Source organism: Neoarthrinium moseri, assembly GCF_022829205.1.
Source record: "Neoarthrinium moseri strain CBS 164.80 chromosome Unknown scaffold29_Wmoseri_CBS_16480, whole genome shotgun sequence".
NCBI classification, from domain to species: Eukaryota; Fungi; Ascomycota; class Sordariomycetes; order Amphisphaeriales; family Apiosporaceae; genus Neoarthrinium; species Neoarthrinium moseri.
The window spans coordinates 98,002-111,483 of record NW_026055143.1 but is presented as its reverse complement, the minus strand read 5'-3'; the positions used below and the strand labels follow the sequence as shown (position 1 = coordinate 111,483).

Below are 13,482 nucleotides of genomic sequence, written 5' to 3'. Positions count from 1 at the left end.
AAGGCGAACGGCTTTCTAGGCGATCTTTGGAGTGTAAGCTGAATTATACCCCGATGTTCACTAATTTTGGGCCATGCCCCATATAAGCGCCTCACTCATACGTCGCAAAGTACATGAAGGTCCCGGCGCTGGCTCTAGGTCGCTCCAGGTAGCGAGATTCGACATGAAAGGCGATTAACTTCGCCGTGCTCAAGCATGGAAATTGATCAATTTAATCACGTCATCTTTGGAGCTCGCACTTCGAACTGCAAATACTCAGAGAAGCACGTACAAAAGCCTATGACAATGTTTATTGCGTACGCAAGTGCATCAAATTGTAAACTGGTTGAGTCTCTAAGCGTAACGTCTAGCACCTCCAATGTAGCAAAGGAGGAAGGCATGCTCCGTAGGCTCCTTGAAGAGAACAGGGTTGAGATGAGTCCAGATACTCTATTTTGTCGATTATACTTCTCTGTATTAATGTAATCCATCATTATAATCCATCATCGTGTTTTCTCAACTACAAAGACTAAAGGTGGACAAAGCTTTGAAGTTAAAATGAGTCTCGGGGCAGTTTGGACAAATCTGGGCCTCGTTAGTTCATATGGCCACCAACTGTGGCGCCCATTAGTGGAGTGCGTCACCGGGGCCGCCCCTAAGAACAGGCAACTCTACTGAGCCAATCGCCGAGGTCGCACTTATCTGCCCAATCGCAGTGATAGCCGACTCGGACCTCAACATCCAAGTGCAACTTCTTGACCACAACGCTGATCGGCCCAGCCCACAGATCGGGAGCGATGGACGCATCAACAGAGCACGAAGCCTCGTGGCTGTTTGACTCCTCTCTGAGTGAGCGCTATGCCAAGCGGACAAGAGTGTCGGTAGCTTGCAGTCGCTGCAAGTCACGCAAAAGCAAATGCGACGGAGCTCATCCGCATTGCTCTGCCTGCTTAACAGCCAATGTTGAGTGTCAGTATCCTCACTCGTCAAGGCCCCCAAGTAAAACGCAGTATATCCGCGCCCTTGAGGATCGAGTAGTTGAGTTGGAAAAGAAACTTGCACGTCTGACGAAGAACGAGGGAGATGTGCCGCCACGGGAGAGCGACTCAACCGGCGATGACGGGTCCCCAAGTCAATCCCAAGTCAATGTCCCGGGCAATGCGGAAGGCGGCGTGAGCTCTCTCGTATCGCTCATACGGGATTTATCTTGCGAGTCTGGCGGTGTATATGTCGGGGCTTCTTCTAATATCTCGATGGGCAGGATGATGGCTTCAGTAGTGCGCAATGGAGGGAAACCAGAGACGATACGCGAGGTTGAGTGCGGGGAAGATTTGTCTCCAAGATCTGTATTCTGTGTCAACCTCCCAGATGCGGCTGCCATAGATCTGGAAGATGTCCCTTCGGAAGTCGCAACTCGTTTATATCATGGATACCTCCAGCACATCTCGACACGATGGCCCATACTCCACACCCCATTCATTGCTGATATTCATCAGCACAGGGATTGCTTGGACCGCCTTGAGGATAAAATACTCCTCCACCTTGTCTATGCCAATGGTGGAAGGTACCTGGAGACAACCGGAGAAGTTGGCAACTTCTTTCCAGAACGACATTATAATGCAGCTATTGAGCATCTCGAAGCGATAGTGGGATGGAGGAACCTTCGAACAGTTCAAATTTTGCTATTGCTTGGAATCTATTCACTGAGAGCTCCAAAGGTCCCCGGGGCCTGGTAAGTGGCTTCCTGTACGTGCCTTGGGCATCATTCTGATTATTTTCAGGAACTACGTTGGATTGGCTATGAGAACATGTGTTGAATTAGGCATGCATCGAAGAAAATCGTTCTCCTATCCCACACTTGAGGATGAGCTCTCCAACAGAGTCTTCTGGTCCGGCTATATGCTTGACCGCCAAATTTCCTTGGCTCTTGGACGGCCATTTGCGCTTCCCGATCACGATATCGATGCCATGGTATGTTCAAGCGTACACTGACCAAACATCTTACTCACCTCAATAATTATAGATGCCCATGAACGTTGATGAGGAGGCAACGAGCCTCGACGTCAACAACAATACGTTACCAAAATCATCTTCACTGGCCTGCTTCAGGCAAACTATCAAAATAAGACAGATCGAGTCTCGAATCAAGGACACCATATATCGTCTAGATCGAAGCACAGACGATATCTCAGATGCTACCATCTCTCGGTTCCAAATGGACCTAGAAAACTGGAAGGACGAAATCCCTCCACCGAATCATGTTCCAGCTGATCTTGGACCACGGCCATATGATGGTTACGATTATTACGTGGGTTCCTCCTCTTGAAAATACGCCAACCTAACTGACATGGTTTCTAGATGCATTTCTATTACAACTGTCTGCGGCAGTTATATTTTCCAATCGTACTTTCGCAACGATCCCGATACGTCAAAGAATGTGCCAAGGCATGCATTGGAGTCTGTGAAACTTTCAAGAAACTTCATCGCAACTCAGTAGTTGGGTACTCACTCTGGGCTCTACAAACAGTCTTCTTAGCCGGTATGTCACGTCTTACAAGTAAGGATGAGCGACCGACACTAATTGCGAATAGGACTCACCCTGATATATACGATCTGGATTAATCCTGGAGAACTCTATTCGCAACGGGCCATCGGCGCACTGAACGATTGCAATGTGATCTTATACATCATCGTCGAGAGGTGGCCAATGGCGAAGAAGTATCGTGATGCTTTTGAGGAAATTAAGGATAGCGTTGCTGTGCTTGTAGCAGACGGAAAACAAGAGCAACGACCGATCCTTCCAAGAAACTCAAATGCAATCGCTCGGGAAGTGCTGGCTGAAGAATCGGGCTTCCACGACTACGGACAAATGATCCTTGACATGACACAACAGACACCACCTGAGAGTCAAGGAACTACTGTTGAGAACGGTGGTATCCCTGTTCACTCCAGCTTCACTCCGGATATCGGTCAAATGCCTAGCAACCATGCAGTATTTCACTTTGATGATGAGATTCTCTTCGACATTCCCACTGGAATGGACGACTTCGGTAACAGCATGTACATGCCCCAAAACACTTGAATGGAGTGGAGTATTCGTGTCGACTGATATATTGATTTTGAGGGGAGGGGAGTTGGTTGGTGGGGGTCTGCATTCTGCTTTAGTGAGTTCAATCGGGTTGGGCTGAATTTGAAGCAGCTACTGTGTTTCTGATGAAAGCTGTGACGAGGAAAATTGGGTTCTCTGGATGACGATGATACTCTCTCATGGCATGTGTTAAAAGTTTTATTATAGCCCTTAGGTAACTGTTATGCAGTTTGATACCTGAGTAGCTAAAGTCTGTATAATTTTGAAAATTCTCACTGTGTCAGGGAGAAATAGATTTCACGTGTGTCAAGGAACAATATGGGGCCAGTTATAAGCAAAGGTCAAGTACATGGTTCGATTCATAAAGAGACTGAATCTTGCCCGTCTCACACGTAAGGGGACAAGTATGGGAATATATATCGGGTGCTGTGCGGTGTCTCACCAGACCTCCTGTAAATCTACCGCATCGCCATGACAATGTGAAACGCCTATAGACATTCGATGCAAGGAAGCACGGTTCAGATGCGTCCTCTCGGCTAGATCACCAGCTTTATATAGTTGGTCGTTCAAGTTTGATCTTGACCAGTCCCAAATCCAGTATAAGTTACCGGTATTCTGTCAAGTGCCACGTCAGAAAACACCATATAGCTTGCACATGGGGCTGAAGGGCGTGAAACAAGTCAAGCTAATGTGCTGCGCAGATGAGTGTCAGACTGGGTCCAGCGGCCGATGATGCCTCTTGCAGACAAGGTTGTATTTGTATATTTGTCATGATTGATTATGATGGGTTTCAAATCAGTTGATAGCCGCTGAGGGTATTAATCATTCGGCAAAAGTTTTGTCTTGAAATAGAGTAAGGGCTTATGCAGAATACATCTGTGTGAATTGCCCTGTTTCGGGTAAATCTTTGGATATCTGAAATTTGGCTAGTGTCCATTAATACCATTAGTCCCACTGGCTTTCCCCCAATAAGTGTCATACTTGAACTTGCTACCGTAGTGATCACTACGGAGCTTGCTGGCGCCCTTCTCTTCGTACATGTTCTCACGCATGGTACCGCCCGGTACGGCGTAATCCTTCCAGTACATCCCTCTTCTCTGAAGCTCGGGGATAAGGAGCTCTACCACATCCTCAAAACTAGCCGGGTTGCTTGTGTAAGAAATGTTGAAGCCGTCTACATCAGCGACATCCACCCATTCCTGCATGGCGTCGGCTATCATCTCAGCCGTTCCCACTGGTGCGGGATGCAAGCCACCAAAGCACATACACTCGCCCAAACGTCGAGGGGTCCAGACTTCGTCCCCTTTCTCACCAGCACCGCCCTGGAAGTCGCGGATCAACGACTGTACGGTATTCTCGCCGGGTTTGCCAGTCAGTTGAAACGGCTCATCCAGCGGATACTTGGACATGTCGATACCAGTAAACCCGGAGAACTGGGCTAGGGCTCCGACAATATCTGCATTCTCGAGGGCGCGTTTGTATTTTGCTTGTGCCTCCTCCAGAGTGCGACCAAGAATGGGGTTCATAGAAGCAAAAATCTTGATGGATGTAGGGTCGCGACCATTTTCTGTAGCTGATTTGCGAATACTCTTCACGGCCTCGGTGGTGTGCTTGGGTATCAAGCCACCAATAAAGATGGCCTCGGCATGCTTGGCGGCGAAGCCCTGGCCGGCCTTTGATGAGCCCGCTTGGAAGATAAGGGGGGTGCGCTGCGGAGACGGGTGCGTCTGATGGGTGCCGTTTATATTGAAGTACTTTCCGTTGTGTTCAATCTTGCGGATCTTGGCGGGATCGTAGGCCACCCGGCGCTCGCGATCCCAGACTTGGGCATCGTCGGCCCAGCTGCTTTCCCACAGCTTGTAGCAAACATCCATATATTCGTGAGCCGAAGCGTATCTTTCGTCATGAGGTGTGACATCTTCCTGTCCAAGAGCATGGGCCGCACTCTTGGACCAGCTCGTGACGACGTTCCACGCTACTCGTCCCTGGGATAAGTGATCCATGCCAGCATACGTTCGTGCCAAGATATAGGGGTTCAAGTAGCTTGTACTGCCGGTGACACCGAACGATACAGACTTCGTTACTGATGCCATGGCGGGAACTAGGATCATGGGATCGAATTGTGCGACTTGGGTGCCGGAAGCGAATATGGCGTCGGCATTGCCGCCATATATTGTGTGTTGACCATATGCATCCGCGAAAAAGACAGCCAGTACTTTGCCCTTCTCCGCAAGCCGAGCAACGTTCAACCAGTAGTCTATGCGGTCTTTGGATCGGGAGTTATCGTTTTCGTCCCTAAAGGTGTCGTATTAGCACAGCTGACTTCAAGTCCCCTTGTTGCCAGGCTCGCTTACCGCCACTGTCCTGGACTCAGGTGATTACCGGTGCAGGCAGTCTCGAAGAAGCAGAGCTTGATCTGCTTGGTAACCGGTTTAGGCATGTTTGACGAAAATTAAGTATCTAGACGTAGCTGTTTTCCTCGGCTGATCAGATTGCTTTGTGTTGAATGATGGCACGCCTCAAGTCAAAGATTCTGCCCATTTATGCCATTTATGGTATTTTAAAGAAACGTTGGTGTGAAAGAGAGAAGGGAATCGCAGCCGTCTGAAGGAGCCGGTATTCGGGAGACTGTCATGGACCGCGAGCTCGTGCCGGCAATCGCCAACTTTAACGATTTGGATAGCATCGGAGCTCTGCCGGGTTGCATGAACATGGATCATCACCCCGCGAATGTCCTTATCTCCAACGGCTGGGATCGGATAAGGCAAGAGAACCGTAACCCAGGGCTATCGGAGCGCAGAGACCGACCTAGCTACCAGCATGCACTAACCCCGGAACTACGGGTCTTAAGGGAGGGAGGTATGTGTCCTGGCCATATGCACGTAGGGTAAAAGCGGGCCAGCTTTCGGCTCGCATTCAAGAGCCGCCCGGCTAGTCAGCATAACCCGAACGGCTCCACGGGTCCCGTTTGCCACGCTAGCTGGTCCCGACGGTTTGGCTTGGTCTCCTATCTTCTTCCAACGTCAGTAAGCCAATCTTGTCAGCAATCTGATCTCGAGGCCCCCGACCGAGTCGCCGCTAAGGCTACAATGAGATAGGCCCACTGATAAGGCCGAAGGGCTTGGTATAGCGGCTTCCATACTGGTGAAGGAGCCGCGATCCATAAAACACCAGAGATATCATGACCAACTTACAGCGTTCGTTTGAAAAGAAAGCGCTGCTTCCATAACTTCGTCGTAGAGAAGTCGCACGCTGCACCAAGCACATACCATGTCCGACATCGAAACTGGGATCATGAAGAACCCCGTGGGCCTCAATGCGGAGGAGAAATCGACTAGCCCTTCTCTAGGACCAAAGGCCGGATCCATCCATGATGGGGCTTCCCAATTCGTTTCGCCTCAAGCTAGGAAGAGCTTGACACGGAAGCTCGACCTACGCATGATCCCTATTATCATGCTCTTGTATCTCTTCAGTTTCCTAGACAGAGGTAAGATCCGATTATCAAACCCCATTGCATGTGTTTGGCGACAGTAACGGCTGATATTGGACAGTCAACATTGGAAATGCCAAGCTATATGGATTGGAAGAGGACCTTGGTCTTGTTGGGAACCAATACCAGATTTGCGTGTCTATCCTCTTCGTAACTTACTGCGTATGTGTCCTTGCATGCCCCGTGACAACGCCCATTATTGCTAACTCGTGAAACCCCATAGTTATTCGAGGTACCTTCCAATTTGATCATCAAGAAAGTCAAACCCGACAGATACATTGCATTCATCACCACGTCTTGGGGCATCGTTGCCACACTTACAGGTGTCTGTCAGAGCTATGGCGGACTTATTGCTATACGGCTCGTAATGGGCGCCCTAGAAGCCGGCTTGTTCCCCGGCCTCGTGGTCTACTTAACCATGTTTGTAAGTTCTACAGAAAGCGAGCACGACTCAGACTAGTTGTGCATCGAGACCTAATAGCATCATACAGTATAAGCGAGATCAACTTGCGGTTCGAGTCGGCTACCTTTTCATAGCTTCAGCCGTCGCCGGTGTTGTTGGTGGTATGATAGCATATGGAATTGGATTCCTAGACGGCTCTCACGGAATGCGAGCTTGGAGGTGGTTGATGATAATCGAAGGTTAGTCGACAGAGAACTTCAGGTCATCTCTCGCGTCCACTCACACCGTTTTTAGGTCTACCGTCAGTCGTTATCGGCATTGCCACTTACTTCATCCTACCCGAAAGTCTCGAAAAGGCGCATTTCTTAACCGAGGAGGAGCGGCAACAGCTTACAATTATTCGCCATGAAGAGATCGGCCAAACAAAGGAGGCTGAGAAGTTCCACTGGGCAGACGTGAAAGAAGGTGTGAAGGACTGGCAGGTATGGATCTTTGCCTTCTCCGGATTCACAAACGACATCATGTTCTACGGGTTCAGCACCTTCTTGCCGACGATCATCAAGAGCATTGGTTCGTGGAGCGCCATAGAGTCGCAGGCCTTGACCATCCCGGTCTACGCTTTGGGGACTGGCGTGTATCTTGTGGTTGCCAACTACGCGTCCAAGAACCAGCTTCGAGGTGTTGTCTCCGCGTCCTTTGGGATGATCTCGATCATCGGATATTGCATGCTCATCGCCAACAGGGGAGCGGCTGTCAGTTACGCTGGCACCTTCGTCATCGCTGTTGGATTGTATGTGTCTGTAGGCCTACCATTGGCCTGGCTGCCTGGCAACAAACCTCGCTACGCTAAGCGGGCTTTTGCTGTGGGAATGCAGTACTTCATTGGAAACACAGCCGGCATCGTCATGCCTTTCCTTTACACTACTGCGTCTGCGCCGCGTTACTACACCGGATACGGTGTGTCAATTGCTGCAGTGTTCTGTTCCGTATGCATTTTCTCTTTCTTGGCTTGGTACTACACGCGAGTGAACCGCCGGAGAGCTGCAGGTCTCGAGGACTGGAAATTCGAGGGCAAAACGGAGCAGGAGATTTTGGAGCTGGGTGATTACTCGCCGAGATATGTATATTCTACATAGAAGTTACATAGCGACTATAGGCATGAGAATGCAGGCCAATAGGCGCCTTGGGTTCGTAAGATACCGGGAATAGAAACACTAAGCGATACTACGCTCAAGTGTGTGTGTGTATTGGCTGATTATCCATAATAAGGAGAGACTATAACAATTACCCGATTAAGAAGATGGCCCGGTTTACGGGTGCATTGTAATGGCAAGGATACTCCGAACTTTCGTGACCCTAGTTCGCGAACGGCTGGAGACGGGCTACTTTGAGACTACTCACTTGGTTTTTGGCCACAGATAGTACACTTATATACTGATTCCTCGCCCTAACACAACCTCCCGATTTGATAGGACTCGTCGCTCTTCAGGTTAGCATGAGCACCATGGGATTAATGAGCGTCCAGTGACAAGTCATGCGCTAATAGGGTCAGCGGGAACTGTTAGCCCCATTGCCGCTCGACTAAGCTATCCTTAGCACATAACAAAATCCATGCGACCTTCAACCAATTTTCTTCGTACATGGGTAGTCTCGAGCAAATCAAATCGTGAGTGTTTCAATCCCAAAAGAAGAGAAAAAGAGTTCCTCATTGCATGTGCTTATTTTGTAAGAGGTAGCCTGAGGTTGCTGGGAGCTTTTCGTCATCAAGCCAGGCATATGAGTCTCAACAAGGTTAGCTTTAAGCTTGGTGCCTGTTTTAGTGGACCAACGGTCTGGAACGGCGCTGTTGCGTCCCCGAAATGACGGGATGGCGTCCGGTTAGCTGTGCCGCAGGGGGCAAATTTCCATTGAGATTGGACCAAGCATGGTCCATCCGGCTAAGGCCGTCATTGTTTTCTGTTCGGCTTGGACCTCCGAGTTCTTGAACATTCATTCATTCAGCTTCGGCAACTGTCACTCGTTTCAAGACAATCAGGGATAAACCATCTCACGGCGTCATGTTCTCTCGTTCCTTTGCTGCTGTGGCCGTTGTGGCCGGCCTGCTTGCTTCCCCGATCTCAGCCAAGACTGACTACGACGGATGCACCTCGTCCGAGACGATCGCGTATGGTGGCGCGAGCTTGATCTGGTATGTCCCAGATACAGGTGAGATCTGTAAATATCTCGACTGCGGTATGGTCACAAGTCCCAATCTTCCTGTTGTTCGAAGGCCTAACCTGGTGTATAGGAGGTGGCCGTGCCCCACCCAAGACTACTGTTCCCGGCTGTGATGGTTACTCGGGCACGGCGTCTTATACGCCCTCATATCTTCCCGGATTTGGCAGCGCCACCTCGGAGGCATCTGCCCAGGCCACTCAGACCAGCCAACCATCAAGCACTATTGAGGGTGCTGAATCGACTATCACCACCGCCACTGGCGCGGACAGCACCACTGTCCTTACTGGCACCGCCTCGCCAACTATCACCTCGGCGGCAACCCTCAGCACCTCAGTCAGTGGATCCGCAGCATCTAGTGCCGCCTCCTCAACATCGAGCAGTGTGGCAACGGGAGCAGGAGCTGTGGCCACAGCCGGGCCTATCGGTATGGTCATTGGAGTCGTCGCTGGGGCTGTTGCCATGCTATAGTCTTGCCACGCACTCGGAGATATAGAGGTCGACTGGAGAACCACGGTTCGCCGCAACAACATAATTAGAGCAAGTTAATTGACGCCATGCCAACCACGATGATACACTGGCGCACTGTACTTATTCCGCATGTCCATTCCCCACCGAGGGAGTCTCTGGGTGGGATTCGGACGGAAGGATCGTGGAGCTTGATCATAAGACTCCTAGAGCATGAATGTAGGTCTACACGCGTAACATATTCTTTTAGAACCATATACCAAGACGGTAACCTCATGCCCTGAAGCTCTTAAGTGAACTTCATTTGATGAATTGTGTAGTCAGAGCAAACTCACTATTGATTTATTCGTCCAAACCTGATGAAAACAAAACCCTCCTCCGTGAGAAACAGAGCCGGTTGAGCTACTCCCCGATAGCCCGGGTCCTGTCCCAGCGGAACTGCTGCGACCCAGGGACTCAGTTCTGCGAGCGGGCGAACTCGTCCTCGAAGCCGGCCTGGCCGTCGGACTCTAAACCGTCAAACTGAGCAAAGTGGCTTGGCTCGGCGTCGCTGGTCTCGAAACTCCTGTGCGCGGCGCCGCGAACGGGCTCCTCACCCTCCATCCAACTTTCAGCCTCACTCATCGCCTCGAAACCTTTGAACCGCGAACCCGAGTTGCCCGAAACCTAGGCCTCGAATTCGGGCCAGGTTCTGTAGATGCCCGGCTTGCAGCCAACACAGACGACGTAGTAGCATTTGCGTGTCTTGGCCATTTCTTGACGCTCCGTTGAAAGTCTTGGGGACTGATGGGACATTTGATTCTGCAAGTAGGTTTGGAGTTTCGTCGCCTGTAAAGATGAGAGAACATGAACTGTGCTTGAAGCTGGAAGCTCCTAGGGGGATAATGAGACAATTACAAGTTCAGAGTGGGTGTTCAAGTTACGCTTTTGGATGCTACGCACGAAGTCGACTGAGAAAAGGGGATTCAGAGGTTGCGGATATAGAGGGAAAACCGGCATGAGCCTACCTATCTAGCCTTCCGCGAAGGCTTCCCTCACCAACTAGTTGCGTCGGGCGCGGCGTACCGTCCCGTGTTGTGCATGTGACACATCGAATTCTCGCAGATTGATGGGCGGAATGCCATCTCAAGGCCAGATTCGAATACTACGATATGCGTATGTCACATGGCACTCGGTCGGGTCTTCAAACTCGCTACTAGCCCAATTACTTACTGTATAGTAAATGGGCTTAAGTCCTTAATATGCTTTGGCATGACTTCCCGTTTTAATGTATCACTATCTGTCAAATAGGCGCAGGATACGAGGAAATGGGACTTCATCTTTTCTTTACTTTTACCTAGCGACCGACAAGGGCCACACCAGAAATTCTCCCTTCTGCATTACAAGGACCTGAGCAGATCCGTCACACCATCAACCGTCTCAGGTGTCCGCGCCGCCCGTGATTGAGCTTGGGCTTTGAGCCGATTGCGCTTCGCTTTCCGGCTTTTCAGAGCATCTGCGCGTCTTCCCAAGTGGAACCTACAGTAAGGAATCTTACCAGAAGCCTCCCCGCAGGTACGGCATCTCCTAGAGTCTGGCATTGCCCCCGCGGAACCGGATGCCACCTGGACAGACCCGCGATTCAATGTATTGTTTTTGAAACGAATTTCCAAGGCCTCATGAGCCTCAAAACTCACAAGGCTCTTATCCATGGTGCGCCATAATGTGATCTTGGCGGCAAGACCGGCTTGATGGCCTTGACAAAGTGCGGACTGCGTCATGACTGCGCTTGAGCAGTCGACAGCAGCGCATAAGCCCCTCAGAGGTCGATCGGCGTACTCTTGCTCATCGTGGAACCATGGAGGCAGAACAGCCATCAACTCACACAGGAGTGCCTTGGCTGCGTTTGAGTCCATGTCCGATGCCATAAAGAGCTGTTGCTTGTTGAAGATTGGCTTGTGATCAAGTAAGTTATTGGTAGCTCACACTTATGCGTCTATGGCTCAGTAGCCGAATTGATGCTGGCGATGTCGTCTCTTATATATGCGTGACTGCAATAGAACAATGGGGATTGGTTTGATCACTATGCCTTTCAAAATCAAATTGGGTCAAAGCAATTGTTTAGTTCCCTCGCACAGAGTCGGCACAATGAATTGAGGAAGGCCAAGAGGGGAGCTGCAAAGTCTTCATTGTATTCTCACAATGCCTGCTGACACTTGAAACTCTGGCATACCTAAGGTATCGGTTTAGCCACTATAGGAGTCAACAGTCAGACGAGGAAGCTGTCGGGAAAAGACGTGAACCTCATAGGCTGCCTCCACTAGATAACCTCTTGCCTATTCCGATAAGATTTTGCTTGTCAATGTTTCTCTAAAAATCTTTCAAAGCACAGTGAATCTTGATGAAGGTCTTATCTGCATCTCGAGTAACAATACACGACGTACGGGGTACTGCACAAGGCTATATTACATATGTATATGTACAATACAAGGCCTCCCTTGCTGAAGCCCACCCGGTGGAGCGATAGGGAGAACCACGGCTGAGTCGTCTACCAGCTGTAGTGCTGTCTCTGAGCAGTGACTGGCCGGTTGGGGAGATGGACCCAGGGCTTCGCCTTGGCCTCCTTTTGCACCTTCTCGTCGAACTGTCGCAACCTCGTCTTCTCCTCCTTCAATACAACGGTGAGATCTGGGGTCGTGTCAGTACATCCGTGGTGTTTTCGTAACAGCATAACATAATGAACTTACGGGCCGAAGGCTTGACCATCTTGCTCATACGTCCTCTTGCGTGATACTGGATTCGCAATCCACGATCCTGGCCAATGCCCACCCAGGCCTGGTCGACGTAGAGGCTCGTGGGGTCGCGGACCTCTATCCACTTGCCGTCCTTGGTCTGGATCTTGCGGGTCTTGTCGAGGGTGTCGCCGTTGACCTTCCCCAGCCCCATGCCGCGGCTGACGACAGCGCGGTCCCGGGCCTCCTTCAGCAGGTAGATGATCTCGGGGGCGGTCTTCTTCTTGCTGTAGCGCATCTGGGTGAGGGCGTCGTCGAGGGTCTTGCCGCTGATCTGGCGGGTGAGGAACATGAGCTTCTTGTAGCTGGTGTTGAGGTTCTCGCTCTTGAGGGTGAGCTCCTTCTCGGTCAGGCGGATGCGCTGCTCCTTGGTCATGCGGCCGCCGCTGCGGACCATCTGCATGACCTTGCGGCGCTGCCAGCGGATGCGCCACCTGGGATCGGGGTCGAGGGCGCGAGCCATGTGCTCCTTGGCCTTGGAGAGGCCGCCAACATCACGGCCGGCGCCCAGCTCGGGCTTGGAGGCCGAGTCGGCGGCGGCGGCGGCGGCGGCGGCGTCGGACTGCTTGATCTCTTCATCGAAGACGGACTCGCCGGCGGTTCGGTTCTGCATCTTGTCGAAGATCTTCTTCTGCTGGTCGCGCTTGTCGAGCTCCTTGGTCAAGGGCGACTGCTTGTTGCTGCTCTTGCCCCAGTTGAACCATGATATGGAGCGCTGTTGGGTGTGCGGCAGGAGGTATCTGAGGTGCAGCGACGGGGTGGTCGACCGGGCTGTGGGCGCGACACGGCGAGTTAGCATGGATCGAAGCAGTCGGAACATGTCAATGGTTACGGATGCACATACCGGTCTGCACCAGCCTCCTGGCCGGCAGATTGAGACTCATGCTGGCGGAATTGAGTCTCCCCTTCTGTATGTCTCCTGCGCCAACAGCTGTCGCGAACTCGGGCTGAGCTCCAAAAAATTGACGACGGCCGAACTGGGACTCGGATGCCCAGACCAGGCCAATGGAACGGACCAACCAGGCAGCCAGCCAGGGGGGGACCAGGGGAGTCCGGCCGACTGCCCAGG

At 51.2% G+C, this 13,482-nt stretch overlaps 6 protein-coding genes across 6 annotated transcripts; 3 read left to right on the top strand and 3 right to left on the bottom strand.

Moving 5' to 3' along the window:
* Nucleotides 1–776: 776 nt before the first annotated feature.
* Nucleotides 777–3,061, top strand: JN550_007486 (uncharacterized protein; the record flags this gene model as incomplete). Its single annotated transcript, XM_049319342.1, has 5 exons — nt 777–1,711; nt 1,761–1,950; nt 2,003–2,287; nt 2,338–2,518; nt 2,571–3,061. 5 exons carry the CDS (start codon nt 777–779, stop codon nt 3,059–3,061), a joined length of 2,082 nt encoding a protein of 693 aa, XP_049170462.1.
* Nucleotides 3,062–3,993: 932 nt separating this feature from the next.
* Nucleotides 3,994–5,507, bottom strand: JN550_007485 (uncharacterized protein; the record flags this gene model as incomplete). The annotated part of the gene is made up of 2 exons (XM_049319341.1): nt 3,994–5,362; nt 5,422–5,507. The coding sequence occupies 2 exons, from the start codon at nt 5,505–5,507 to the stop codon at nt 3,994–3,996; spliced, it is 1,455 nt and encodes a 484-aa protein (XP_049170461.1).
* A 193-nt stretch (nt 5,508–5,700) lies between these two features.
* Nucleotides 5,701–8,096, top strand: JN550_007484 (uncharacterized protein; the record flags this gene model as incomplete). Its single annotated transcript, XM_049319340.1, has 8 exons — nt 5,701–5,926; nt 6,003–6,093; nt 6,166–6,211; nt 6,308–6,554; nt 6,619–6,719; nt 6,781–6,981; nt 7,049–7,199; nt 7,255–8,096. The coding sequence occupies 8 exons, from the start codon at nt 5,701–5,703 to the stop codon at nt 8,094–8,096; spliced, it is 1,905 nt and encodes a 634-aa protein (XP_049170460.1).
* A 921-nt stretch (nt 8,097–9,017) lies between these two features.
* On the top strand, nt 9,018–9,645 carry JN550_007483 (uncharacterized protein; the record flags this gene model as incomplete). Its single annotated transcript, XM_049319339.1, has 2 exons — nt 9,018–9,165; nt 9,248–9,645. 2 exons carry the CDS (start codon nt 9,018–9,020, stop codon nt 9,643–9,645), a joined length of 546 nt encoding a protein of 181 aa, XP_049170459.1.
* A 453-nt stretch (nt 9,646–10,098) lies between these two features.
* JN550_007482 (uncharacterized protein) lies at nt 10,099–10,395 on the bottom strand (the record flags this gene model as incomplete). The annotated part of the gene is made up of 2 exons (XM_049319338.1): nt 10,099–10,308; nt 10,366–10,395. The coding sequence occupies 2 exons, from the start codon at nt 10,393–10,395 to the stop codon at nt 10,099–10,101; spliced, it is 240 nt and encodes a 79-aa protein (XP_049170458.1).
* A 1,774-nt stretch (nt 10,396–12,169) lies between these two features.
* JN550_007481 (uncharacterized protein) lies at nt 12,170–13,297 on the bottom strand (the record flags this gene model as incomplete). The annotated part of the gene is made up of 3 exons (XM_049319336.1): nt 12,170–12,309; nt 12,369–13,184; nt 13,258–13,297. 3 exons carry the CDS (start codon nt 13,295–13,297, stop codon nt 12,170–12,172), a joined length of 996 nt encoding a protein of 331 aa, XP_049170457.1.
* Between the last annotated feature and the right edge of the window lie 185 nt (nt 13,298–13,482).